Here is a 27,740-nt window from a genome sequence, read left to right as displayed (position 1 = left end):
CTGATAGACATTTGGGTTTTTCCAAAAAACTTTTGCTACTGAAATCACCTTTATTTATATTTTACAGAATTATATTTGCTATTCTGGCAACTTTTTTTTTTTTTTAACAATTGAAGTATTGTGTTACTTTCTTACATACATCAAAGTGAGTCAGTTATACATATATATTCTTTTTCATATTCTTTTCCGTTATGGGATATTACAGGATATTGAATATAGTTCCCTGTGCTGTAGAATACTACCTTCTGGTTTATCCATTCTATATGTATAGTTTCCATCTGCAGGTCCGAAACCCCCAATCAAACCCTCCCCCAACCCCGCTAGGCAACCGCAAGTCTATTCTCTATGTATGTGAGTCTTTTGTTCTTTCATAGTAAGTTCATTTGTCATATTTAGTTTTTCAAACTTTGTTGAATTTAATTTTATTTTATATTGGGGTATAGTTGATTTACACTCTTGTGTTTGTTTTAGACATCCAGCAACCTGATTCAGTTATACGTAGACACAGATCTATTCTTTTTCAGATTCTGTTCCCCTATAGGTTATTAAAGGGTGTTGAGTAGAATTTCCTGTGCTACAGAGTAGGTCTTTGTTGGTATCTCTTTTATATATATTAGTGTGTATATGTTAATCACAACCTCCCAAGTTATACCTCCTCCACCCCACTTTTCCCATTCGGTAACTGTTAAGTTTCTTTTCTAAATCTGAGAGTCTGTTTCTGTTTTGTAAATTGGTACATTTGTATCAGTTTTCAGATTCCACCTGTAAATGATGTCATATGATATTTGTCGTTATCTGTCTGACTTACTTCATTTAGTATGATCATCTCTGGGTCCATCCTTGTTGCTGCAAATGGCATTATTTCAATTTTTATGGCTGAGTAATATTCCATCGTATATATTCACATCTTTTCTATCAATTCCTCTGTCAATGGACATTTTGGTTGCTTCCATGTCTTGGCTATTGTAAACAGTGTGGCAATAAAGGTTGGGGTGCATGTGTCTTTCCGAATGATGGTGTTCTCTGGGATTATGCCCATGACTGGGATTGCAGGATCGTATGGTAGCTCTATTTTTAGTTTTTTAAAGAAGCTGCAGATTGTTCGCCATAGTGGCTGTCACAAATTTCCATTCCCACCAGCAGCGTGTAGGCAGCTTCCGTTTTCTCCACACCCTATTCTGCATTTATGCTTTGTGGACGTTTGTTGATGGCCATTCTGACTGGTGCGAGATAATACCTTGTCCAAGTTTTGATTTGCATTTCTCTAATAATTAGCGATGTTGAATATCTATCCCTGTGCTTTTTTTTTTAACAGTGTGAGTAAAGCTAAACTCTTGAAACTGGCTTCTTGAAAGTCGGCCCTGTTTTGAATTCTTTTTCCGTTACCTACAACAGGACATTTCTTTAGACCAGGGGTCATTTACTGCCCCGCAGGCTTTGGGAATGTTAAGTGCCCATAAGCCCCCTTTTAAAGATGTTGTTATGAGAAACGGCCACAAGGCGGCAGCATTTCTTCATGCCCCACTCTGGTAACTCCAGCAACCAGAGGCTTAGAGAAAGTCGTATTCTTGGGTTGTAAATTACATGGAAAATGCCCGAAGAAAACCCCGAGGGTTTACATCTCGTCTCGTTACTTCGTCCCCTCACCGCACAGACTGATCCCCAACCCCTGCAAAAGTGCTATGCAGATAGTGCTGTGGTACATACAGGGGGCGCCTCTAAGGAACGAGGCTAGAGGTGGGAACCCCACCACCAAACCCATGAAGACCAGGTGACTTTTCAAAGCTCTTCCTACCCAGAGGGTCCACCGTCCTTTGGGTGCACTAGGCTTGCTTCAGCTGTAGGAGGACCTGCCTGGATCTGGAGATTGTAGTCCCATGCAGAGGGGACCAGGCACTACAGGTCCAAGGGGTGGGGCTCGTTTGCCGGCACATCCTGCCCCCCCAGCTCCCTCAGCCCCAGCACACTCCAGCCTTGGGACCCAATCCTGCTTAGGCTCCAGGGATGTGACACCAGCCCAGGTCACCGAGGCCTCAGGGCAATATAGTAGGCGTTTTTTCCCTCTTTTTTCTTTAAATTTAATTTTTACTTTCTTTCTGTTGGAGTATGGTTGATTTACAGTGCTGTGTTTGAGTTTTACAGCAGCTTGATTTAGTTATACATGTACCTGTTCTCTTTCAGATTCTATTCCCACATAGGTTATTACTGAGTGTTGAGTAGAGGTCCCTGTGCTCTCTAGTAGGTCCTCACTGGTTATCTATTTTTATACATATATATATATGTGTGTGTGTATGTGTGTGTGTATATATATATACATATATATACATATGTATATATATACATATATTAGTGTGTATGTGTTAATCCCAACCTTCTAATTTCTCTCTCCCACCTCTGCAACTTCCCCCTTTGGCAACTCTGAATTTCTTTTCTAAGGCTGTGAGTCTGTTTTTGTTTTGTCAGTTATTTCATTTGTATCTGTTTTTAGATTCCATGTGTAAGTGATATCATATTTGTCTTACCGTGTCTGAGTTACTGGACCTAGTGAGATCATCTCCTGATCCATCCATGTTGGTGCACATGGCATGATTTCATTGTGTTTTCTGGCTGGGAAATAGTCCACTGTGTATATGTAGTGTATCTTGTTTATCCATTCATTAATCTCGGTGGATTTTCGGTAGTTTTGATGCCTCGGCTATCGTAAATCTTACTGCAATGACCATTGGGGTGCATGTGTGTATTTGAAAGATGGTTTTCTCCGGATATTTGCCCAGGAGTGGGATTGCTGGAGATTATGGGAGCTCTATTTTTCAGTTTTTAAGGACCTTCCCTACTGCTCTTCATTGTGGCTATTACCAATTTTCCTTCCTCCCAACAGCATTGTTGGGTTCCCCTTTCTTCACGTCCTCTGCTGCATTTATTCTTTGGAGAATTTTTGATGATTGGTGCCAGGGGATAACTCGTTGTCATTTTGATTTCCATTTTTCTACTCGTTGGCGACGCTGAACATCTTTTCACGTGCTTTAAAACAAACAAAAAAACACAACAGGGTGAGTAAAGTTAATCTCTTGAAATTGTTTTGAAAGTCGGCCCTGTTGTGAGTTCTTTTTCCGTTACCTACAACAGGACATTTCTTGAGAGCAGGGATCATTTAGTGCCCCGCAGGCCTTGTGAATATTAAGTGACCATGAGCAGTGTTTTAAGGATGTTGTTATGAGAAGCGGCCACAAGGCGGCAGCACTTCTTCATGCCCCACTCTGGTAACTCGGGCAACCACAGGCTTAGAGAAAGCTGTGTTCCTGGGTTCTAAATTACATGGAAAATGCCGGAAGAAAACCCCAAGGGCCTGTGGCTGGATACTTCCCACCCCCCTCACCGTGCAGACTGATTCCCAACCCCTACAGTAGTGCTATGCTGATGGTGCCATGGTTCGTAGGTGGGGCGTCTCTAAGGAAGGAGGCTGGAGGTGGGAACCCCACCAGCAGGAGCCATGGAGATCCGGTGTCTTTTCACAGCTCTTTCCTCCCAGCAGGTCCACCATCCTTTGGGTGCACTAGGCTTGCTTCAGCAGTAGGAGGACCTGTGTGGATCCGGAGACTGTGGTCCCACGCAGAGGGGACTAGGCACCACAGATACAAGGGTGGGGCTCGTTTGCCGGCACATCCTCCCCAGCTCCCTCAGCCCCGTGACAGCCCAGCCGTGGATCCCAAGCCTGCTCAGGCTCCAAGAATGTGACACCAGTCCTGGCCACTGAGGCCTCAGGGCAATATAGTCTGCGTTTGTTCCCTCTTTTATAATTTATCTTTTATTTTCTATTAGAGTATGGTTGATTTACAATGCTGTGTTTGAGTTTTACAGCAGCTCGATTCAGTTATACATATACAAGAACCTATTCTCTTTCGGATTCTTTTCCCACATAGGTAATTACTGAGTGTTGAGTAGAAGTCCCTGTGCTCTCCAGTAGATGCTCATTGATTATCTATTTTATAATTATATATATACATACATATTAGTGTGTATGTATTAATCCCAACCTCCTAATTTCTGTTGCCCCCCTCTGCAACTTCCCCCTTTGGTAACTCTAAATTACTTATCTAAGGCTGTGAGTCTGTTTTTGTTTTGTCAGTTAGTTCATCTGTATCCTTTTTTAGATTCCACCTGTAAGTGATATCATATATTTGTCTTACTCTGACTTACTGGACTTAGTTAGATCATCTCCTGATCCATCCATGTTGCTGCAAATGGCATGATTTCTGTTTTCTGGCTAATAGTCCACTGTGCACACGTATGGCGTTTTCTTTATCCGTTCATTCAACTCGATGGACATTTCAGTAGTTTCGATGCCTCGGCTATTGTAAATCTTACCTCAACGACTGTTGGGGTCCATGTGTGTATTTGAAGGATGGTTTTCTACAGATATTTGCCCAGGAGTGTTATTGCTGGACCTTATGGGAGCTCTATTTTTCATTATTTAAGGACTTTCCCTACTGCTGTCCATTGTGCTGTTACCAATTTACCTTCCCACTAACCAGGGGTTCCTTGTTCTCCAGACACTGTCCCTTATTTATTGTATGTAGACTTTTTGGGGTTTTTTGACCAGGCTGATTGTCCTTCATACTGCTGAGGTGATAACTTGTAGTTTTGATTTGTATTTGTGTCATAATTATATATGTTGAACTCTTTCCTTGTGCCTTTTGGCCATATATATATATATATATATATATTTTTTTTTTTTTTTTTTCTGGAGAAATGTTGTTTTAGGTCTTTTTTCCTTTTTTTTTTTGATTGGGTTGTCTTGTTGTTGAGTCGTACATGCTGTTTGTATATCTTTGAAATTTAGCCCTTGTAGGTTGCATCATTTTGAAATATTTTCTCCTAGTCTGTAGTTGTCTTTTTGTTCATGGTTTCCTTTGATGTGCAAAAGCTTTATGTTTGATTGGGTCCATTGGTAGGTGTGCTTTTATTTCTGTTGCCTTGAGTCTGACCTAAGAAAATGGTATGATTTATGTCACAGAATGTTTTGCCTATGTTCTCTTCTGGGGTTTTATCGTGTCATATCTTGTATTTAAGACTTTAATCCCTTTTGAGCTTATTTTTGTGTATGGTGTGAGGGTGTGTTCTAACTTTATTTGCGGCTGTTCAGCTTCCAACACTACTTGCTGAAAAGACTGTCTTTTCTCCATTGTATATTCTTGCTTTCTTTGTTGAAGATTAATTGACTGTAGGTGTGTAGGTTTATTTTGGGCCTCTGTATTCTGTTCCATTGATCCATATGTCTGTTTTTGTGACCAGACCATGACACTGTTTTCTTTACTGTAGCTTAGTAGTATTTTCTGAAGTCTGGGAGGGTTGTGTCTCCTGCTTTGTTCTTTTTCCTCAGGATTGCTTTGGCAATTCTGGGTCTTTTTTTGGTTCCATATAAAGGATTATTCTGGTCTGTGAAAAATGCCATGTATAATTTGATAAGGATCTCATTAAATCTGTAGATTGCTTTGCGTAGTGTGGCCATTTTAGCAACATTATTCTAGGACTTTTTTTTTTTTTAATATTGGTTGCGCCAGCTCTTAGTTGAGGCAGGCAGGCTCCTTAGTTGCGGCACGTGGGCTCCTTAGTTAAGGCTCACGTGCTCCTTGGTTGCGGCATGCATGTGGGATCTAGTTCCCTGACCAGGGATAGAACCCAGGCCCCGTGCGTTGTGAGTGTGGAGTCTTATCCACTATGCCACCAGGGAAGTCCCTGGGACCTTTTTTTTCACATTAATTTTCAGGTCAATTTGACAAGTTCCACTGGGGGGTGGGAAATCCCTTTAACTTTTATTAGAATTGCACTGACTCTGTAATATAATTTGGGAACAATCAATATTTTTTTCAACTGTGACTTCTGATTTAGGAGCAGGCTTTTTCTCATCATTCACTGAAGTCTTCTTTTATATTCTGCAACTAATTTTTCTCCACAAAATCCTGGCAGATCTTTGATTTACCTTTATGTCTATGAACCTTATTGTTTTGTTCCTATTGTAAATAGTGTTCATTTCCCAATTTCTACCATTGCTGGTTTTCGTTGCAAAAAAAAGCTAACAGTTTTTGTGTTGGTCCTTTATCTAGCAACCTTGATGAATTCTCTTATTCTCATATTTGTCTATATATTTGCTTTACTTTTCTATGTAATTCTTATGGCACCTGCGGATCCTAGGAATTTTTTTCTAGCACAGTGGAAGTGCAAATGAGAGTGGGCATGTTTGTCTAATTCTTATATTTAATGTAAATACTTCTAGAGACTGCTTCTAGAAAGTGTCTCTAGAGAATGCCTTTCAAGAAGAGGGAACAGTAAAGGTCCATAGCTCTGCTTGCCAATAAGGTACCTTGGAGTTTTTTTGGCCCTTTGATTTCATAGGTGGAGCCATTCCAGGTCATTTCGTGGATGAGGCAACACTTTGTTATTCCTTCCTCCCTGCTTACACTGACCTGTGGCACGACCCTCCCTACCAGGGTGTCAGCAGATCCCCAGACCTCAGCCCCTGCCTTTAAGGCCTGGATCCTGTTCAGATGACTTCTGAGGCCTACTTGTGTTCCTGCTCAGTTCAAATTTCCTTTTTGTTTCTGGCACCTGGGAATTTTCCTCACTTACTTTTTGAGTTTGGCTCAGTGCCCAAGAATTGTGTGGTTATTGATTTATTTAGACTTTTTTCCACTTGAATTTTTCCATGAATCTTTAACAAAGTTTAAAGTTAAACTATACCTTGAGTTCCTTCCCAAACAGTACAAGGACTTTCAGACACTTTCACTCACCCCTCTTGTTTTAAATACCTTTTATGTCCAATTCTTATTTATTTATTTTTTAAAGGTTAACAGATTGTTGTTTTTTTTTTGGCTGCATTGGGTCTTTGATGCTGTACGTGGGGTTGTGGTGAGTGGGGGGCTACTCTTCTCTGCGGTATGAGGGCCGGGCTTTTCATTGTGGTGGCTTTTATTGTTGCAGAGCACAGGCTCTAGGCGCGTGGGCTCAATAGTTGTGGCGCACAGGCATAGTTGCTCTGTGGCTTGTGGAATCTTCCCGGACCAGGGTTCGAACCCGTGTCCCCTGAATTGGCGGGTGGATTCTTAACCACTGAGCCACCAGGGAAGTTCCCAATTCTTTTTAAACTGATAAATTGGATGCTATTGTTATTTTATACAACAGTGTCTGTATTGACCGGCATGCTTGCTAGTTTATTTGTTCACCTTTATTGCATCCCAGCTGTCTTCTGGGGGCATGTATTATCAGTGACTCTGCTTAGCACTGTCGGCTCATGGTAATAAAAAGCAGGCCACCTTTAGTAGGTTCTGTTGTTTTTAAATTCTCTGCAAGTGATCACTCCCTTATGGTCTGCACCCAGGGCGGATGAATACCATTGTCCCCATTGGTATGCTGTTGAGCTGTCCTGTATTTTGAATCTGACAATCCAACATCTGCCATTCCAGGGGAAGGGTGCTGAAATCTTAGTTCTTATTCCTGCTGACTCTTCACTCACAGTGGCATGTTTTCTGGTCAGTTTATAAATCTCGGGTTGCAAGCTCACTGCTTGATCATCTCTGGTGGTCTTACAGGTAACCCAATTCAGACCTGCAATGGAAGCCTTCCCCAGTGTTTGCTTCTGCTGCTTCTGCTACTGGCAGCCAGGGGGTGCTTCCCCACCCCCACCCATAAGCCCTTTCAACCAGGAGCTGAGGCTCTATTTCCACAGTTCAGTATCCCTACAGCAGCGTTACCGCCGCAGGCATCTGGCCTCTGAGCAGCCTGCCCACTTGGTTGCCTGCCGGCCAGGCCAGCTCCCCACCATTCTGGCTCCTGTAGCTGTGGCTCCACCATCTCAGCTCCCGGAACACCCAGTCAGTCATGATACAGGAAGCAGAAATTATGCAACCATTATTTTACTATATTTTATCCATAATGATGTGAGTTGGGGCAGGAGAGAGGAACTCGTGTTCCAAGTTGACTGAGGTGTCTCCTCACACTTTGCAAATAAGGGCTCCTGACAGCTCGCATTTCTGTCCAGCCCAGCTTACCCTCAGTGGGCTGGTGTGCAGGTGGAAGATCCAACCTCAGAATGTGGCTTCTCGTGGCTGATTCTCAGGTTCCCCAAGTAGCTTAGCACCTGGGGAAGAAGTCCTAAGTCGCCCGGGTGTGTAACTGGTGTCTTCATCCTGTGGGCAGGCCGTCCAGGGCACCGGCCTGGCCTTCATCGTCTACACAGAGGCCATTAAAAACATGGAGGTGTCCCAGCTGTGGTCGGTGCTCTACTTCTTCATGCTGCTGATGCTGGGCATTGGAAGCATGCTGGGGAACACGGCCGCCATCCTCACCCCTCTGACCGACAGCAAGGTCATCTCCAGCTACCTGCCCAAGGAGGCAATCTCAGGTGAGTGGGCCAGCGAAGGCGGCGGGGCTCGGGGAGGTGAGCAGAGGGAGGAGTCTCCTCAGGGGCCGCGGGCTCAGCGAGAGGCCGCAGCAGCCTCACTGGGGTCCTGCCATGGCTCTCTCCTCTCGGGCAATCTGGGACCTGGTACACATGATTCACCCCATGCATCTGGTTCTCCACATCACAGGGGAGTGAAGTGGTCACCCCAACCTTCGCAAAGGCCAAACCCCCCAGCACGGCCCTCAAAGCTCTCCAGGCCAGCAGAGAACCTGCTTTTGTCTTTGTGTTGACTGAAGCATAACAACAACACGTACATTTCTCACACCGGAGAGCCCCTCCCTGCTCCTGCCCCATCAGTACGCCCCCATCCCCGTCCTCTTTCCCGTCCGTGTAATAATCCAGCCTACGACCATACACCACAATTCATCTACCCATTCTGCAGCTGGCAGACCTTTGCCTTGTGAGGGCAAGAGCCTGTTTATCCAGGCCTGCCTCTCCACTTCACTCCACCACCCATCTGCTCCAGTGCAACCTGGCAGCGTCCAGAGAACCGTGACTCCTCACCCCCACATCCAGAACCCCTCGTCCCAGCCCACATCAAACCCAGCTCCCACCAGAGCCCTCTAGCGCTTAGCCTCCCTGCCCTCAGGAGCCAGCATTATGTGAGCCTCCCCTCCCGCACAGAGCCTGTTCTTGTGTCCGCCTCAGGACAGCAGTGGGGCTCACTGGCTGGTGGTGTAGGCTGTGGCCATGGAAAGGGCAGGTGGGAGCTTTAGAGTCTAATACTTTGTGGGGTGCCCAAGGGAGGCAGCAGAGACTGGAGCCAGAGCTTCGGTTCTGGAGACAGAAGGGCCTGTGTCTGAATTCCAACTTTCTTTCTGTGCTGTGGAATGTTGGGAAAGTTACCCGACATCTCTGAGCCTTGGCTTCCCCCTCTGTAGAAGGGGGCTCCTGATAACCTGCCCCAGAAGCTAAAGCCTCCACTGCATGGCAAGTGCCTGGGGCGCAGTAGCAGCTGGGTAAGCATTTGTTTCTTCTCCTCCCCTCCCTACTCCTCTCTTCTGGTGCCCTGCAGCTCAAATCTCCTCCCCTGATTCACTTCCCATGAGCTTAGTGGCTGAGTTGCTGGGATAAACAGAGTCACCAGACCCATAGATTGGGTGAGATTCCCCTAGACAGCAACGCCTACAAGTTTCTCTTTTCCACCAAGTTTGATTCCCCACTACTGGACGGCCCCATGAATTAACAGCAGGAAGTCCTGCTGACACTCCTTGCAACACCTTTGCCCCACGCTGCCCAACACACACACGTGGCACACACGTGCAGAGAGGCCAGTCCACGACAGCTCCCCCAGCCCATGAGGATGAACTGAACGGCCAGCGCCTCCTCAGGGTCCATGGCTCTTGGGCCCCATAGAAAGCTGGGTGCGCAGGCCGGGGTCTCAGGCGGGTGAGCAGGCGGTCTTGTGCTCCTAGGTCTGGTGTGCCTCGTCAGCTGTGCCATCGGCTTGGTGTTCACCATGGAGGCTGGCAACTACTGGTTCGACATCTTCAATGACTACGCCGCCACGCTGCCCCTGCTGCTCATTGTCCTGGTGGAGGCGGCTGCCGTGTGCTACCTGTACGGACTGAGGAGGTAGGAGGCCTGCCCCGCCAGCCGCCCAGGAAACCCACCCGTGAAGGCCATGCCTCACAACACTTTCTGCCACATGTAGTTTCGAGAGTCCCAAGTGTTCACATTATGCACGTGGGTCTTTGTGGTCTGCAGCGGGGGGGGGCAGGTGGTGATGGACACGCTGCAGGGTCCAGGAGAGGCAGGGGCTGTGGTTCCCCCTGTGACAGTCTCACCCGGCCCCCTCCCATCCCCCATGGCTGCCTTTTCTGCCGTGGGGAGCAGTTTCAAAGGCCCTGGACTGGAGGTAAGACACCAATCCGGATGCTGGGCCTGGATCGGCCACTACCTGGGTGCCCTCAGGCAAGTCACATCACAGCCCTGGACCTCGGTCCCCTCCCCTGGGAAACGGGGAGGTGGCTGGGTCAGCATTTCTCAAAGTGCTGAGATACTTTCCATCCTCATTTGTGTGGGGGGGGGGCAGAAAAATATGATTAGCCTATCCAATCCATGGTAAAACGGATATATTGTCATGCTATTGCTAAATTCAGGTAAATGAGTCAATTATAAAAAGCCCACAGACGATGGGAATCACAATGGTGGGCTGCAGGCAGCTACACTTGGGAAGCACCACTCCATGCCAGCTCCAACGGGTCAGGGCCAAGGTGCTTCTGCTTCGTTCAGGTTTTCCCTCTGCCCCAGAAAACCTGCTCTGGTTTCAGGGGACAAAAGCGATTCCCCTGTGGGGGCGTTTCTAGGGGGAAGGAGAGTTGCTGACAGACAGCAGGGTGGGAGAGGTGGAGCAGGGCTGCCCTCGCGGTCCCCTGGTGTTGAGGACTGGCTTCACAGGCATCCCGCCAGGCCCTCTGGTGTACAGCAGCAGCCTCCAGCTGAAGGCCGGCACCAGGAGGATGGCCTCTGATGTCCACTCGCCTATGGGTGGTTGCTTTGCCCCCTCTGTGGCGGCCTCAGCCCTTCTTCCCTCCCTGCCCCCAAGACCCCCACAAGGAATCAGAGACCGCCCAGTGGTCGTGTTCAGACATCAGTGGTGCCCAGCACAGAATCTTCCTGAGCAGACGAGGAGGTGTGGCCTGGACTGCCTGGCGCCAACAGCATGGATAATCCAAGCTTTCTCTCCCCACCTCCAAACAGATTCGAAAGCGACCTTAAGGCTATGACTGGACACGCTCTGAACTGGTACTGGAAGGCCATGTGGGGCGGTGTGAGCCCGCTGCTCATCATCAGCCTCTTTGTCTTCTACCTGAGTGACTACATCATCACAGGGACCCTGCAGTACCAAGCCTGGGACGCCTCCCAGGTATGTAAAAATACTCAGCCCAGCAGCTGGGCTGAGTTTTTCAACATGGGCTGCAGTGAAGAGAGTGAGATTCCGTCCAGAACTTCCTGGTGGCCTCTGTCCACTGAGGCCACTCAGGCAAGGCCAAGCAAGGCTGGAGGGCATGGCCCCTGAGGAGCTGGGTGGGGCAGGGACTGGCGTTTACACTGGAGTTGCTAGGACAGAACCGGGGACTGAGAGGGGCACTCAGGAGGCTGGGCTGCATCTGCTCACCCAGCAGAGGGCAGCACATCAGTGTTTTAACAACCTGGACAGCCGTATCACGGCACCGGGCCTGAGGGTCAGCCTTGGCTGTCCTTGCACAGACACACTCTCATAAAAAAGATTTACTTTTTAAGGAAAGTAATACAACTGACCAATTTGGATTTCTTTCCCTGTGGGTAGAAGATGCTGCCCCTTAGCATATGGTGTGTGTGCAGTGTGCACCCCGTGCTCCAGTCCACACACTCCACGCTGCACCATGGCTGGGAAGGCGCCACTGCGTCTGGTTCTGGCGGTGGTGCCGAGCAGGGCTTCCCACCCTGCAGTGGAGGAGCAGGGTGTTTCCTCCAGTCCCTGCAGCCTGATACTTTTGGAAAATGCAATTAACAGTGAATTCCTTAAAAAAAAAGGTAGAGCAAATACAAGCACCAAATATGTATCAGATTCAGCAGACACAGGATTATAGGCTGTCAAACTGCTAAAATCATTTATGTTTCCTCCCAATTCCTGTACTCGTCACACAGAACACAATGAGTAACAGACGAGCAACAGAAGTCTGTGGGTGGTTCCCGCGGCCACACTCCGGCTGGCATTTTGGTTTACAAACCATACGTGCTTTGGTTGACAGCAAGTACCTGCTCCCTGGATTTAGCTGTCCTCTGGTTCCTTTGTGGAAAGGTAGTGTAGCATTTAGTGGCTTTTGGGCCTCAACTGGTTTCTCATCGGTTTTGCATTTACGGAACCATCCATCATTCTTCCAAGTAAGTCCTGAGGTCCATCAACACTTCTCCTGAGATGAGAGCTTTGCTGCTGGACACAGAAGCTAATAACCACATGTGGCTACTGAAATTTAAACAATATTTAAAATTCACTTCTTGCGCATCCCCGGCCACATTCCCAGTGCTCAATGGCCACCTATGCCTGGTGGCTGCTGTACTGGACAGGTAGCCCCTACATTTAGGTGCCCTGCTGCTGCCTTGAACGTAAGCCTTGGATTATCCAGATAGCTCCAAACAGTATGCACAGGGGGAGTTAGTCTGCCCAGCAGAGCCACTAGTGACCTGCACGGAGAGCTGGGGCGGCCCCGGGTGTAAGGATGCCCGGCCGCAGATGCTCTCTTCCTCCCGCTGGAGGGCCTGAGGCCCGGAGGGGTGGTGCCCTCGGAAGGCTCCGCATGGGAGGTTCTTTCTTCTGACACTCAGGTTCCTTCTTCAGGGCCAGCTTGTGACGAAGGACTACCCCTCGTATGCACTGGCCATCATTGGGCTGCTCGTGGCCTCCTCTACCATGTGCATCCCCCTGGGGGCCCTGGGGACTTTCATCGTGCGCCACCTCAAGCGGAGAGACACAGCCTCCGTGGCCTGAGAGCTGGGCTTCCCCGAGACTGCCGTCAGCCGCTATCTTACAGCCACTTACGTACAGATGGAGCCGCCTCGGCTGCTTTTGGAAATATTGACTCCGGAAGCACTCAGCCCATCGTCTTCTCGAGTCTAGAAAGGATTAGGAAGGTGAAAAGAAAGACTACTCCCTCAGCAGGACACACACCCCACCCGCCATCCCCAGAGTCACACACGGTGCTTCCTCCCTGTCACCACGGAGGCAGAATTCTCACAGCCAGTCTTGAAGACAACTGCTCGACTCTAGCAAAGTCCTAGAAGTAGGGCACACCGGGAGCTGAAATTTGACTACTGTTTTTATGGGATAAAATTTAAGGAATGTTTTCTGGTGAGATCCCAACATACTAGCGGGCATTCATTTTTAGAGAATTTTGAAAAGGAGTTTTTTAACTAAGATGACTAATCTGAATGTCATCAATGCAAAATTAATTAGTTCTTTTTTCAGTCACGGTGAACCTGTAATCACTGTGTTCTCCTTCGCTAATAGGATTGACTGGCCATAAAGAAAGAAGGCCTTTGTTTGGAGCTCACAAAAGGAGTCACTTTTGCCTAATCTGAGGCCTCTCAGTGGGTCCAAGACCAGTCCTCTCTACGAACAACCCCAAACCACCTTCGGCCCTGGTGTCTCACGACACTGAAAAGCTGCCAGAGCCTCTATGAGGATGAAAGTGAAGCTAACTTTCCCATAGACCTAAGGTTATATTTGGACATGATGACCAACTCTTTATAGGAAAGACCATAACCTAGTTTTAAATTATCTGTACATAAGTTTTCTAAAATGTATAGAAAGACGGCTCTCAAACAAACAGAACACCCAGTAAGTGAAGACACCATATTTATGATACAGCATTAGTCCACCTTGTGAACGTCTCCTGTCGTTTAACTGCAATAAGTAGGTCAGGGTTATCCCGGAAGTGAGGTCCCTTACTGCTCTAACACTCCTCAATTCCATGCTCTCAGTGAAGCACACAGTTTCTTTGAGTAGATTTGTACAGACATCTTTAAAGACACTTACACATTCACCTGGAACATCAGATGTTCTAGAGATGGCTTTTCTTTTTCATGCCATAAACTTCCCTATAACAAGAAATAGGCATTAGAAAGGTCTTAGGCAGTCTTGAACTTCCAGCTTCACCTGATGCCCATAAAAAGACCACTTGGTGGTGGTAGGCAAGCTGGAGAGCCGCATGTAAGTCAATGAAGTTAGAACACACCCCCACCCCATATACAAAAATAAACTCAAAATGGCTTAAAGACTTAAATATAAGACACGACACCGTAAGACTCCTAGAAGAGAACATAGGTAAAGCATTCTCTGACATACATAAATCGTGCCAATGTTTTCTTAGCTCACTCTCCCGAGAGAACAGAGATAAAAACAAACAAATGGGACCTAAACAAACTTAAGCTGTTACACAGCAAAAAAACCCCATAAACACAACAAAAAGACAACCTATGGACTGTAAGAAAATACTTGCAAATGATGTTACCAACAAGGGCTTAATTTCCAAAATATACAAACAGGTCAACAACAAAAAATAACCCAATCCAAAAATGGGCAGAAGGCCTAAATAGACATTTCTGCAAAGACAACATACAGATGGCCAACATGCACATGAAAAGATGCTCAACATCACTAATAGAGAAATGCAAATCAAAACTACAAATCAAAATGTCACACACCAGTCAGAATGACCATCATTAAAAAGTCTACAAATAGGGCTTCCCCGGTGGCGCAGTGGTTAAGAATCCACCTGCCAATGCAGGGGACATGGGTTCGAGCCCTGGTCCGGGAAGATCCCACATGCTGCGGAGCAACTAAGCCTGTGTGTCACAACTACTGAGCCTGCGCTCTAGAGCCCGTGAGCCACAACTACTGAAGCCCGCGTGCCTAGAGCCTGTGCTCCGCAACGAGAGAAGCCACTGCAATGAGAAGTCCGCACACCGCAACAAAGAGTAGCCCCTGCCAAATAAACAAATAAAAATTAAAAAAAATAAGTCTACAAATAACAAATGCTGGAGAAGGTGTGGAGAAAGCAGAACCATCCTACACTGTTGGTGGGAATGTAAACTGGTGCAGCTACTATGGAAAACAGTATGGAGGTTCCTCAAAAAACTAAAAATAGAGTTGCCATATGATCCAGCAATCCCAATCCTTGGCATATATCCAGACAAAACTATAATTCAGAAAGATACAGGCACCCCTGTGTTTACAGCAGCACTATTTACAATAGCCAAGACATGGAAACAACCTAAATGTCCATCAACAGATGAATGGATAAAGATGTGGTACATATATACAATGGAATATTACTGAGCCATAAAAAAGAACGAAATCATGCCATTTGCGGCAACATGGATGGACCTAGAGATGATCATACTAAGTACGTCAGAAAGACAAATACCATATGATATCACTTATATGTGGAATCTAAAATATGATACAAATGAACTTATCTATGAAACAGACTCACACAGAACAGACGTGTGGTTTGCCAAGGAGGAGGGGGCGTGGGGGAAGGATGGATTGGGAGGCTGGGATCGGCAGATGCCAACTATTATATATAGAATGGGTAAACAACAAGGTCCTACTCTAGCACGGGGAACTATATCCAGTATTCTGTGATAAACCATAATGGAAAAGAAAAAAAAATCACTTGGCTTTAAAATGCATGAACCAGCATTTACTTACCACAACTAGTCAGTCCTCTGATTTCTCATCAGAGGGTTCTTCGGTGTCACAAAACCTCGGCTATCAAGGCTTGGAGAGTGAGCACACTCAACAACAAATACACAGCACAGAGTCTGTTCCTGAATCCTTACGGGTCACAGTCTACGAGCCCCCAGCCCAGGTCACTGTCTTACAACAGGGGCCGCCCCTCGGGGGTTGGTTATCACCTGGGTATTTCAGCCCTGAATGCTAGGTATCCTCAGGAGTGTAGACACAAATGTTGTTCTAGAGCAGCTCTTCATTCACAGTTGCTGTACTTCAGTGGTCCTCCACCTCAGTGTCCATTCAAACCACCCGGGAGCATTTAAAACTCCTGGTGTCCAGGCCACGCCCTGGAACCTGCCAAATCTGAGAACCAGGGCCCTGCTTGAGAGAGAAGGAAAATGTGTCATACATTTAGGCACACTTACATCGAAAGTGACCTTTAAAAGTTTGAAAGCACTTTTGAGCATTTCTAATTGTATGGAAAAGTTACTTCTCCAGAATAATATTTGCTCACAGAAGTCAAACAGATGAAGTCCCATTATTATAGACTAATGTGCTCCAGATGAAAATGTCTCCAGCTTGGGTTCAGTTTTATTCTGCTTTCTGAGAACTGCATGAAGAGCAGAACATTTCATAGTAATCCTCAGTTCTGTTTCAAAAAATTCTTTGAATTCTTTGACTATTTTCTAGGGACTGCACAAAAGCAGTCATCTTAACATTTGTCCACCCTCTTCCAATAAGCTGGAGAGAAAAAGGCACGTTTCATCCCTGTGCCCTTAGCAGTACAATGACATTAGAGCCAGACACGGACTCCAGAAAGCTTTCTGATTATACTAAAAACACACCTACTCTTAGTTCTAAAGAATCAGGTAGGGAAATATTGGGGGGTTTTTTAGCAACTGTCATAAATAAAACCCTAAACAAATATATCTCTAGGTCTTTTTGGTCACTTATGAGATGTAGTTTTGTTTTGAGACCTCTCAACACAAGATTTTCCCTCCTTATGTAAACATACTAGCTAATTTTGAAAAAAAAAAAGGAAAATAAAGGAGAATCCATCTGGTCTCTTTTCTACTGCCTTCTCTGTTTGCTTCCTCACATGCAGTGAAACCGCACCAATGCAGTGCATGAAGGCCATCACGTGAAAGAGGATCACATGATAACAGGAAGGGTAGCATCCAAAAGAGAAATTAGGAGAAAAAATTCTAATTTGGTGGATTTAAACAGAATGTGAGCTCTTCCGAATTGCTGCAGAATCTTTCCAACCCTTTTGAGAGGTGCCCTGGGCAGTCTGCCCACCTCAGAATCCCTTGTTGGCTGAGGCCATGAGAAGCCACACAATAGGTTTGGGTGTGACCTCAGAACTGTCCTGGGGCGGAAAGAGCGTGTAAACTATTGTGTTAGATTTCTGTAAAAGTTATTTTACATAGAAAAATTAATTTATGGCTGTTCCACTTTATAGATAGAAAAGCTGGGGAAGAGAATTAATTCACCCAACCATTTTCTACTCAGCATCCAGTCAGGAAGAAAAAAAACGAGCGATTTAAACAATCCTTTGCAAGGCAAAAAGTACGTCTACAAATACGAAATTCTCAACCAGAATTTTCTGACCAGTCTCTTACATGTGAATCATGTGTCCTTTCGTATTGCCCACCTGCATAGGATCAGCCTTTATGGAGTATATTACAATCCAGTGTCTGTGTAGGCTCTGGGGAAAGTTCTGGTCCCTGGACTTCATGGCTTTTAGATTCTGGAAGGGAAAAAGACAATGATAGATAACAAATGATACTAATTACAGACTGTGATCTTTTCTAAGAAGGAAATAAATGGGCCAAGTGATGGTGTGAGAGGGACAGTGCTTCAATCAGGTGGTCGAGGAGGAGATACGTGGACTGAATTTTGAAGAAGAATGAACTAGTTATTGGAATTGCTGGAAGGTCTGTCCAGGCAGAGGCAATGACAGTGCAAAGGCCCTCAGGAGAGAAAGAGCAGAAAGGAGGCCTGTGGTTGGACTGGGGATGGGAGCGATGGGAGATGAGCTTGGAGAAGTGGGCAGAAACCAGGTCATATAAGGCCTTATAGGCCACAACAGAGCTCCGGTTTCCTTCAAAGAGCAAGAATCTCACCTGAGGGTTTAACGTGGGGCCCTGCGTCATCTAGTTTACACTTGAAAGATCACTTGTAGCTGTGGAGAACAGACTGGAGAGGGTTGTAGATGGGGACCTTGGAAAATTATTCCAGGAGCTACTTTAGGAAGTCCATGGGAAAGATGATGGTGGCAGAGACTTGGAAATGAATATGGAGAGGAATAGGTGGGTCTGAGTTATATTTTGGCAGGGGAGAGTTGCCAAGACTTGCTTATGGACTGGATGCATAGTTGAGAGGAGAGGGATGAAATGTTTGACTTACTGGGTGGATGCTGGTGGCATTTCCTGAGATGGAGAAAACTCGGCATGGAACCAGTCTGCAGAGTATAAATCAAGAGCTCTGGGGGGAAAAAAAAAGAGCTCTGCTTGACCATACTGAGTTTGAGATGCCTGTGAATCAGGTGGGAATATCAGGTAGGCAGCAGAACATTAGAATCTGAACCTTTTGGAAAGGTCCGATCTAGATGTATATATATTTGGGAGTCACAGCATCAAGATGCTATTTTAAAACCATGGGTCTAAATGACATCACCTGGGGTAAGTGGGTACATGGAGAGGAGGGCTTAGGACCAAAGCCTACAAAAAAATCCAACATGTGTCCAGACAGGGCCACAGGTTCTTTTCCATCTTTCTCATTGAGAGAGGGGGTCTGTGTCCCTCCCCCTGAATCTGAGTGGGTTTGTGAGTGCTCCAACCAATAGACTATGGCGGAAGGGACACCATTGGACATTAGAGGCTAGATCATACCATGCAAGCTTCCACCTGGTTTTCACTCCGGCCGCCGTGAACCAACCAGGTATGAAGTCCTACGACCTTGAGGCTGCCATGCTGCAAAGCCACATGGAGGTGCTCCAGCTCACAGGACCAGCTGGTCCACCTTCCACCCACCCTTGTGCAGCACCAAACCAGCGCAGACCAGAGACCAGCCCCTCTGTCAGCTGAGTATCACTGAGTGACCTCTGTCAGTGCCATCTGGAACAGAAGAGATCACCCAGCTGTGCCAGGCTCCATTCCTAACTCGCAACACTGTGAGATTACTTTCCAGAAATAGATAACTAGAACAGGGATAAAGCAGAGAGGAGACATCAGTAGGCAATGGAGTTGTGAGTAAAGCTGGACAGAACCCAGGAGAATGTGTGCTCCCAAAAGGTCAGGAGAAGGACATCTTAAATTCTCCAAACATGACTTACAACCTGTACTTTCTACTTCTCCTAACCTCAGAGTCTATGTTTAAACCGAAATCTAATAGGAGCTCAATTTAGGACATAAAATGTAACATGATATTTTAATAGATGAAACTTTAGCTTCCTACAGCTAGAAAAATAAACAGGCAACAGGCACGCATCACTGAAAATGGTGAAGAAAGACGAATATCTGGGCCTTTGGCTAAAACAAACAAAAAGCAAAGACAAAGTTATGCTCAGAATAATCTGTAAAGGGAAGTGCTAAGAACAAACAGGCCATCTGACCAGTTCACGCAGGACCAGGGCATTCGTGGTAATAATTAAACATGTCACAACTCCTTTTAATTGTCTCTCCCCCTCCACCCCCGCAGTGAAATCCCATTTATGGAGCCTCTGCGTGATGTCCAACACAGAGGATGAGAGCTGGACATCAAGGAAGAGCTCCCGCCTGTAGATTTACCTGGGTTTCTCAGCAGGGGTGTGTCCGTGTGCATGTGTTATCCTAGGGAACTGCCATATGGATGAGAATCCAAGAATTTATAGTTAAGAGACCAAGTTCAACACACAAGTGAGGCCCAAATATAAATTAGAGCCCATGTTTTCTTTAACTCCACGGCCAGAGTGCTCGCCCTCATGCGAGCCTTATTCAAAATCAGTTTCACAGAATCGTCCTATTGAGATGCTCTGTAAATAAAAAATTCCACAGACCAAAAAGTCTGGGTGCTGCTGCGTTGCACACACCCTCTAGGGGAGTCAAACCTCTGACAAGTCTGAGAATTGAGACAAGTCTTTGACTATGTTTAACCCAATGTTTCCAAATGGTTCTCACCACAGATCCCTACTGTCAAAAAACAGCTCTGAGCACACAGGACTCGTGTTATTCCAAACACTCAAGACAATGCTTTGCCGAACAGACTGAGAAGCTGGGGACCCAGAGCTCAGGGAAGAGCCAGGCCATCCTGCAAGACACGGCTGCGTGAGGAAGAGTTCTCAGCAGTGAAAACACCCAGGCCAACGGGACAGAACAGAAAGCCGAAACCCCGCAAGTGGAGGGGAGCCTGATGTGTGACGGTGGCAGCACCGCACAGCAGGACGGAGGGAGTCGGGAAGGCTCTCTGCTGACTCTTCCCGTTAACCCAGTGGGAAAAGAAACCTGGAGCCTGTGTCGGATGCCAGCACACAGTCCCTCCCCAGGGGCTACACTCTCCTCCCTCCATCACTTCAAGTATGGCCATGCGACTTGCTTTGACCAATGAAATGTGAACAGAAGAGATTGTCACCTTGACCTTCAAGCAGAAACTTCTCCCTTTTCTTTCTGCCAGGATAACTGGTAATGTTCCTGTGTGAAGCTGTTCCATCACTCTGGGTCCCAGGATGCAGATGTCATGTGGCAGAGCTGCAGCAGACCCTTCAAGGATACACAGAATGAGTGAGAAATAAGTCTTCATTTTTTTAAAGCCACTGAGATTTGGGGATCATTTGTTACCGCAGCATAATCTGATCTACCTGGATTGACACAGACCATCTCCTTACTTTATAGAATGGAGAAAAGACCTGACGTGAAAAAGCAAAATTATGTGAAAAGAAGTCCCTTGGGGTTGAGCAATGTTGTCTTACCCAAGCACAAGGGATGGTAGGAAATTTCTGGTAAATTCAACACCATTGAAATTATACACTTCTTTCACCAAAAGTAACCACAAGAAAATGAAAAGACAAGCCACAAACTAGAAGAAGATATATGTAGTACATATAAGCAACAAAGAATTACTCTCCAGAATATATAAAGAATTTCAGAAATCTTTAAGGACAAGCAATCTAACAGAAACAGGCAAAAGACCTCAAAGGCACAGCACAGGAACACCCGATTCCCTCCAGCACCAGCTCTGAATCATAACTTTGGATTTTTCTCTCCTTACAGGCTATGGGAACAGACTTCCAGAGAGCCCCACCTCCCGGTATTCATGCCCTGTGTAATCCCCTCCCCGAGTGAGCTGATCTAGTGGCTTGTTTCTAATGCATAGAATATGGCACAAGTGATGGGATGACACTTCTGAGATTAGGTTAAAAAAGACTGTGACTTCCATCTTGCTGGCTTTGGTGAACCAAGCTGCCAAGGTGGAGAGGTCCACGTGCCAAAGAACATAATATTTTAAAGACTTAACTGTAATTTATCTGTAGTAGGAAAACTTCTAACATCAGGACTCATAGGCAAGCAGGAGGAAAAACCCCCAAATGCTTGTTTAAGCCACTTCCCCCCAAAACACCCTTCACACACCACACACACACGTGCAAGGGTCTCCTAGGCACCGAGGTGTCTACATCAGCATTTCCCTCGGGCTCCCTGACATCTTCCTGTGGCCTGAGAGGACGTTTTCTAATAAGCATATTGTCCCACTTCTTGGTTGAGAGCCTCTATCATTTTGAAAAAGAAATTACAATTTGGAGGTGGGAATACAGGGGACATCTTTTAATGAACAATATACTAAATATTCCCCTGGAATACCTGTAACTGAAAAATAATTATAAGGATAAACACAATTTTTGAAGTGGCCATAATTGGAAAGTAGAATTTCAGAAGCTACTCATTTTCTTGCTTACTTACATTGTCTAATTCTTCTATAATGACCACACATTGCTTTGCATGTTTTTTATAAAAAAGAACATCCCTTTGTAAAACAAGGTATAGGAATGACACCAACATTAGTTAGAAAAGAGTATGACATTTTATTTTCACTTACGGATGGACAGTACATGAATTTAGAAATATAATCATTGCAGGGTTCTGAAATATTGATACCTTAAGATCTAACACACCAACATTAGCCCATTCACTGCAAAACAGCCACATCAGCAGTTCAGATTTGGTCTTTGTTGTGGTCGCTGAAGTAAGTTCTTAATGTGAAATGCCCAGTAGCATCTGAGTAATACATTACAGTAGACATGAACTAAGTTTCGATATTTCCTCTTTGGAACGAATTATGCTTATTTACAAGTTAAGAGTAGGTAGTTCTAATTACTTACCCTATTGTGAGTTTTAATGACTGACTTTAAGCTACAGAGGGTTTTCCAGCTATTATTTCCTTTAAAGTTTCTAAAAGCAACAACTCTTATTAATGTTTATAAAAGATAATGTTGGAAAAAAGGTAATGTTAAAATCAAGGCGCTCTTTAGAGATATTTAAGGACAGGAAAAGGTATTACCATTGAAAAAACTGTACATATTTTCAAGCACAACACAAATATTGTAGCAGTATTTAATTGAACTATTTTAAAATAGTGGCAATTATACTTCCTTACATACTTTTCTAATTTTTAAACCTCATAATTACAATTTGAATATACAGTCTGACTTATAATTAGAACTATGCACAGCTTCTAGAGTGTATTTTTTCAGATTTATTTCTTCACATAAATTAAAGTTTAAGTTGGTCCTTGATTTGGAGAGCTGTAACTACCTGGAAGCACTAAATTTTAGACTTACTGACAGCTAACAAAAACCCTTAAATAGGGAAAAGCATCGACACTACCGTGCGTGGAAAAGCAGCTGCTGCCTCCAAGTGCAACATCGGATTCAGCACAAGACCCGCTCAGAGGCCTGCATGTCTCCATGAAAGACCCCCAAGAAACCAAAAGGTCCAGAATGAAGGAGCTGACCAACCAAGGGCATTTTCCACACTGGGGCAATCCTGAAAACAGAGGAGGCTTTGGACCTCTAGCATAAGAGAGAGACTTCACATTCTTTGATTTCATTTACACCTTTTAAAAAAGATAAAATACACCTGAACCTTTTTCATCACACTTAAACTGCACAGCTCAAGCTGACTGAACTCATAAGGCAGCCCAACTGAAGCTCCAAAGGAACACCAGACCCTGGTCTCCTCTTTCCTACCATGTAGTCACAGACTATTTCGTCCAACTACTTGATGTATGTAAAAGACATTTTATAAACAGAGTAGACTTAGCTTATTATGAAACTAAAGAAAAGTCCAAAGATGTATGGAAAAGTATGCTTGCTAACAGAAACTGCTTCTACAGTGACAATAAACTGAGCTAGAAAAATAATTTCACTGTTTTAAATAAGGAAAGAAGCTAGATTTTTTTAAAATATATTACTTATTCTGCAACAGCTGATTAAACTGACAATGAATAGATTCCTTCCACTCCGTGAGCTGAATTGAGGTTACATTTTAATTATAGAATAGCTTCAAATGATAACCATCCCAATAGTAAAGAGATCATCAAGGCAGTAACATCAGATCAATTCTAAGTCATCACCCCCACACAAAGCGCAAGATGTGCTTTTGGATAAAGGATTTAAAAAGACCTTGGGCTGACGTGGAAAGCGGGTCAGTAAAGACTCCAGTTCTGCATAATGGAATCTTCCAAGCCAAGCCGCTTTCCACAGACACAAATTCAGTCTATCTTTTCTTTCTGGACCAATCTGGGAGCATCAACAAAATCTTTGCCATTGTAAAGAATAATAAAAAATGTTCCAATGCTTGCAACTCCCCAGAAGAGCACATATGCCAGTGTTTCTGTCCAGGTGTCACCTGTTGATTTTAAAAACAAAGAGCTGATAAATAACAAGTCATTTTATTGATACTAGATCCAGCTTTCAGCCGTTTAGCACATCTTGACAACATTAAAGTTTACAAACACATCCAAAGGAAAAATATAAGAACCTCTCAATTAAGGTTTAAAACAGTGGTTCTCAAACTCTGGCTGGCAACAGAATCCGCTTCAGGGCTTGATAAAGAATCAGCTGCTGGGCTGAACCCCAGTGTCTGTCTCATTTAGCAGGCCTAGGGTGGCATCCAAGAATCTGCATTTCTAACCAGTTTCCAGATTATGCTGATGCTATGGGTCGAGAGACCACATTTTGAGAACCGCTTGACTAAACTAATTTCAGGTTGTATCAAGCAAATAGTAATTATTAGTTTTAGATTATATACTTTAATATTATAAGAAATTATTACTAATAGTTTAGTTCATAGTCCTATCTATGACAGGTATCAGCTACTACCAAAATGCTAACACAAAAAATACTGGGTTGGCCAAAAAGTTCATTCGGGTTTTTCTGTTATGGAAAATAACTTTACAAATATACATGCTTCAGAAAAGTAATGTATTAAAGTGTATAGGGGCTTCCCTCGTGGTGCAGTGGTTCAGAGTCCGCCTGCCGATGCAGGGGACACAGGTTCGTGCCCCAGTCCGGGAAGATCCCACATGCCGCAGAGCGGCTGGGCCCGTGAGCCATGGCCGCTGAGCCTGCGCGTCCGGAGCCTGTGCTCCGCAACGGGAGAGGCCACAACAGTGAGAGGCCAGCGTACCGCACAAAAAAACAAAAAAAAAATAAAGTGTATAAAACAAAACTCAATAAATACAACATATTTAACACAACTCTCCTGAGATGCACTTTTTTTTCAAAGTCTAGAGTACATGAAGGAAGCAGCAGGCCAATGGGAAAAGGTCTATTTTGTTCAACTCCTTGAACAGGTGAACCCAGTGTTGCTTCTCTCCTGCAATAGTACTGGCCTCACCTGCTGACAGGGACACATGCAGAGGTCAACAGCCAGTTAAGAGGGCACGCCAGAAAGGAAATCAGGGTGTAGACACTTTCCTAATAAGCTGTCAGAGAACATGCTTGCATTTATTTGCTATTCTCTTAAATACCAAAGTAGGGGCTAGAAATCAGACACTGTCATATCTAAACACCACAAAGATCATTACTTTACAACAATTAACTGACATGAGATGTTACTAACCACAGCATCCAGTATCTTTTCACTTGAAAACATTCAAATTTCCACAATTGCTAATTTTGACAGCTCTGGGTTTTAAAACTCTTTTTGGATAAAGAAAAAAGCAGTTCCTCACAAGCCCACTCTGGGACACTCCCCAAAGGAATGGTCCATTTGTTCAGGCTGAGTCTTGGTCTTGATCTCCCTGCCTTTCCAGAGGTTCCACAGGGAAACGTAAGTATATAAAAAGACCAAAATAACAAAACTAATTCAGCAGTGCAGTGGTTCCCAGAAAATGGCATCCAATGGGCAATGTTTTAAAGAGAGAAGTCAAAGGATCTAGGGTGTGAACTGAACCGTGAGCAGCACATGCCAGCTGGTCCTGTCCTCTTCCTTCCTGCCCCAAATGTGACACAGACCCCCTAGTCATGCCGCACAGTGATGCTGTACTCGAGAGTCCTCGGCTTGTTTTTGCACTGTGATGGTTTTTACATTTTTAAAGAACTGTAAAAACAAACTGTGCAAACAGAGACCGTATATAGTTTACAAAATCTAAAATATTTATTATCTGACTCTTCAGAAAACGTCTGCTAACCCCTGCCCTAGAGTAACAAGAAGACAGCTCCTCCCTGTGTCATGACTACCTACACTGCTGAACACTGAGGGGATTACAGAGATGAACAGGTTCTGAGCCTCCTCCAAGAAGCTGGCAGAATTAGTGTGGGGTGTGGGGGGCGAGGAGTCCTTAATTCAGCAAAGTTTTACGGAGGGCAAAACTGTATCCCAGACACGGGAGGTAAAACAATGAGTAAGACACCATCTCTGCCTTCAAAAAGTTGCTGATTCAGTGAGAAAGACGAATGAGTATGCAAATCACTACCACACAAACAGAAATACACCTTGGGTGCATTCAGGACCCCAAAGAGTACAGCGCCTCTGAAGAAGAAATCCCTAGGTGCTTACAAGGTTAAAAGAAGAAAGTGCTATAAGAGAGGTACACAAAATGCTGTGGAAATCAGAAAGGGGGAGATGAGGTCTGTGTGGGAGAACAGAGAGACACTTCATGAGAGGAGAGCCTGAGGATGGCAGAAGTCAGCCAGGCAGAGAAATGTCAGCCCAGCGAATTCAGGATAGAGGATGTGACTGGAGGTGCCTAAGGCTGCACCTCGAGGCACAATGCAACGTGTTACAGACTCAAACTCCCAGAGCACTGAACACTGCTTAACATGCATTTAAGATGAAAATGTCTCCATTAACTTAGTAACACAGAAAAACATTGAGAGAGAAAAGAAAACCAATAAAGACTTTGTTAGCTCAGGTTCTTAGGCAATTTCGCTATTAAAATTTAAGAAGTAATGTATTCATCTATAATAACATTTATTCGTCCAACATAGGTGGTTGGTTAAATAAATTATACATCCATTAATGGAATACTGTGCAGCCATTAAAAATAAAGAACGCGGGGAAATATTTATATTGCTCAGTGAAAAAACAGATTACAAAAAAATTTGTATCTCACTTTTGAAAAAAAGAATACACACTTATAGAGATTAAAACATCAAAATGTTAAGAGTAATTAGCTTATCTCTGAAAGGCAAGAGGATAAATAACATTATCTTCTTTTTTGCCCAACTGTATTTTCTGTAATTACTATGTATTACTTTGATAGCAAGAAAAAAATATTTTAAAAAGCTTAAGTGGAAAAAAAAAAAAAAGCTTAAGTGGAAAAAAAAAGTATCAAGCTACTGAGTATACATTTTTCCTTCTGTCACATCTAAGGACTAATCCTCCCACCTGCCCACTTAACTCATTCAATTCAATAGGGAAACATCAAGTACTGAATAGGCGCAAACTTAAGACGCTGTACAGGAAAGTTCAACATTCTAAGAAATGACTGTAAGAATGTGAAACAAGGGCAGACTTACCAGCCATAAGCAAACAGATAATGCACATGGAAAAGGCGACAACCATGATAATAGGCAACTGGAAAAGAAAACGTAAAGAGAAACCATCACATAAGATGCTAATCAATGGTTGTACAATCAGTTATGCATGCTTTGCTTTAAAGAGAATAAAACCCTTCTGCAATCTAATATACAAAGTATCTTTCTTTCAGCAAAACACCATTATTTAGAGTTTCGATCATAACTGCCCAAATCTTCGAACAGGTTAAAAGATCTGAAAAAACATGGCTTTGCTCCAAACCAGGGAGTGCTAAGCAGAGGGAGGTCGCCCAGATGAGAACCCAGACACCAGGCCCCTCCACGCCAGGACACCCTGCCCACTGGAATGAGACCCCAGAGAGGCTCTTGAAAAGTCTTGTGAACAGAGGAGTCAACTTCAAGGTCACAAGTTTGCCTCTGGCAATCCCTGAACCTCAGGGGAGTAGTCTCCAGAAATGAGAAGCCCTCACACTCCCCATGCGTCTGTGTTCTCACTTAAAAAGGATCTGCCAAAGACAGTCACGTTTGAAAGAAGACAAACATTCCAAAGTTATTTTACTCCTCTCCCTGATCTGCTCCTTGGGGACACTTAAATATTTATGTTCCATTTAGAACAACATACAATGTTTTATATCAAGGGGAGTTGGCACCATCTCTAACTTCAGACACAATGCTTTTAACAACTTGAAAAACATAAACGTTTCTTACAGCCAGGAATTTCAAATCCCTTGGAACACTTAAAGGACTATGAGATTCTAATTCATCCACTGAATAGTTCCCAAGAAATAAGTCTATGGAATCCTAGAAGAGAAAAAAAGGAAATTAGTAACTCCCAAATTAGATATGATTATATTACAGAAGAACAGTACAAAGATACAGCCACCTAATGACCAAAAATTAGCATCAAATAACAAACTTACTTGTCTAAATCCATCAGAAAAGTTGTTCTTGTAATACCGTATCAGTGAGTTCCAGCCATCCATTATAAGTCCCAACTGAGTTCTCTTCCCAGTTCTGGTTAAATATGAGGTTAAGTTTTGAGTTAC

The 27,740-nt window shown here is 44.5% G+C and overlaps 2 protein-coding genes and 1 long non-coding RNA gene across 6 annotated transcripts in view; 1 reads left to right on the top strand and 2 right to left on the bottom strand.

Moving 5' to 3' along the window:
• Positions 1–13,032, top strand: part of SLC6A20 (solute carrier family 6 member 20) — a gene marked incomplete at its 5' end in the record, with an annotated part of 39,704 nt that extends 26,672 nt beyond the window's left edge. For all 4 annotated transcript variants that reach the window (XM_082664520.1, XM_082664523.1, XM_082664522.1 and 1 more), the window contains 4 exons: positions 8,194–8,398; positions 9,874–10,033; positions 11,162–11,327; positions 12,783–13,032. In XM_082664520.1, the coding sequence (XP_082520646.1) occupies positions 8,194–8,398; positions 9,874–10,033; positions 11,162–11,327; positions 12,783–12,932 (681 nt within the window). In that variant the 3' untranslated portion in view covers positions 12,933–13,032. The remainder of the gene's footprint in view (positions 1–8,193; positions 8,399–9,873; positions 10,034–11,161; positions 11,328–12,782) is intronic.
• LOC309828893 lies at positions 12,073–15,929 on the bottom strand. Its single transcript, XR_014297360.1, has 4 exons — positions 15,863–15,929; positions 13,980–14,041; positions 12,984–13,057; positions 12,073–12,374 (listed from the first exon to the last, which is right to left on the bottom strand). It is a non-coding gene; the product is annotated as an uncharacterized lncRNA (long non-coding RNA).
• Positions 15,930–21,733: 5,804 nt separating this feature from the next.
• SACM1L (SAC1 like phosphatidylinositide phosphatase) overlaps positions 21,734–27,740 on the bottom strand; it is a 57,515-nt gene continuing 51,508 nt past the window's right edge. The window contains exons 17-20 of the mRNA XM_082664524.1: positions 27,615–27,708; positions 27,403–27,495; positions 26,677–26,734; positions 21,734–23,560 (exon numbers count right to left, since the gene is read on the bottom strand). Coding sequence (XP_082520650.1) covers positions 23,424–23,560; positions 26,677–26,734; positions 27,403–27,495; positions 27,615–27,708 — 382 coding nt within the window. The 3' untranslated portion in view covers positions 21,734–23,423. The remainder of the gene's footprint in view (positions 23,561–26,676; positions 26,735–27,402; positions 27,496–27,614; positions 27,709–27,740) is intronic.

The sequence above is a fragment of the Grampus griseus genome, assembly GCF_964374135.1.
Source record: "Grampus griseus genome assembly, chromosome: 10".
Classification (NCBI taxonomy): Eukaryota; Metazoa; Chordata; class Mammalia; order Artiodactyla; family Delphinidae; genus Grampus; species Grampus griseus.
Note: the sequence above shows the minus strand (reverse complement) of the source record. Positions and strands in the feature narration are given on the sequence as shown.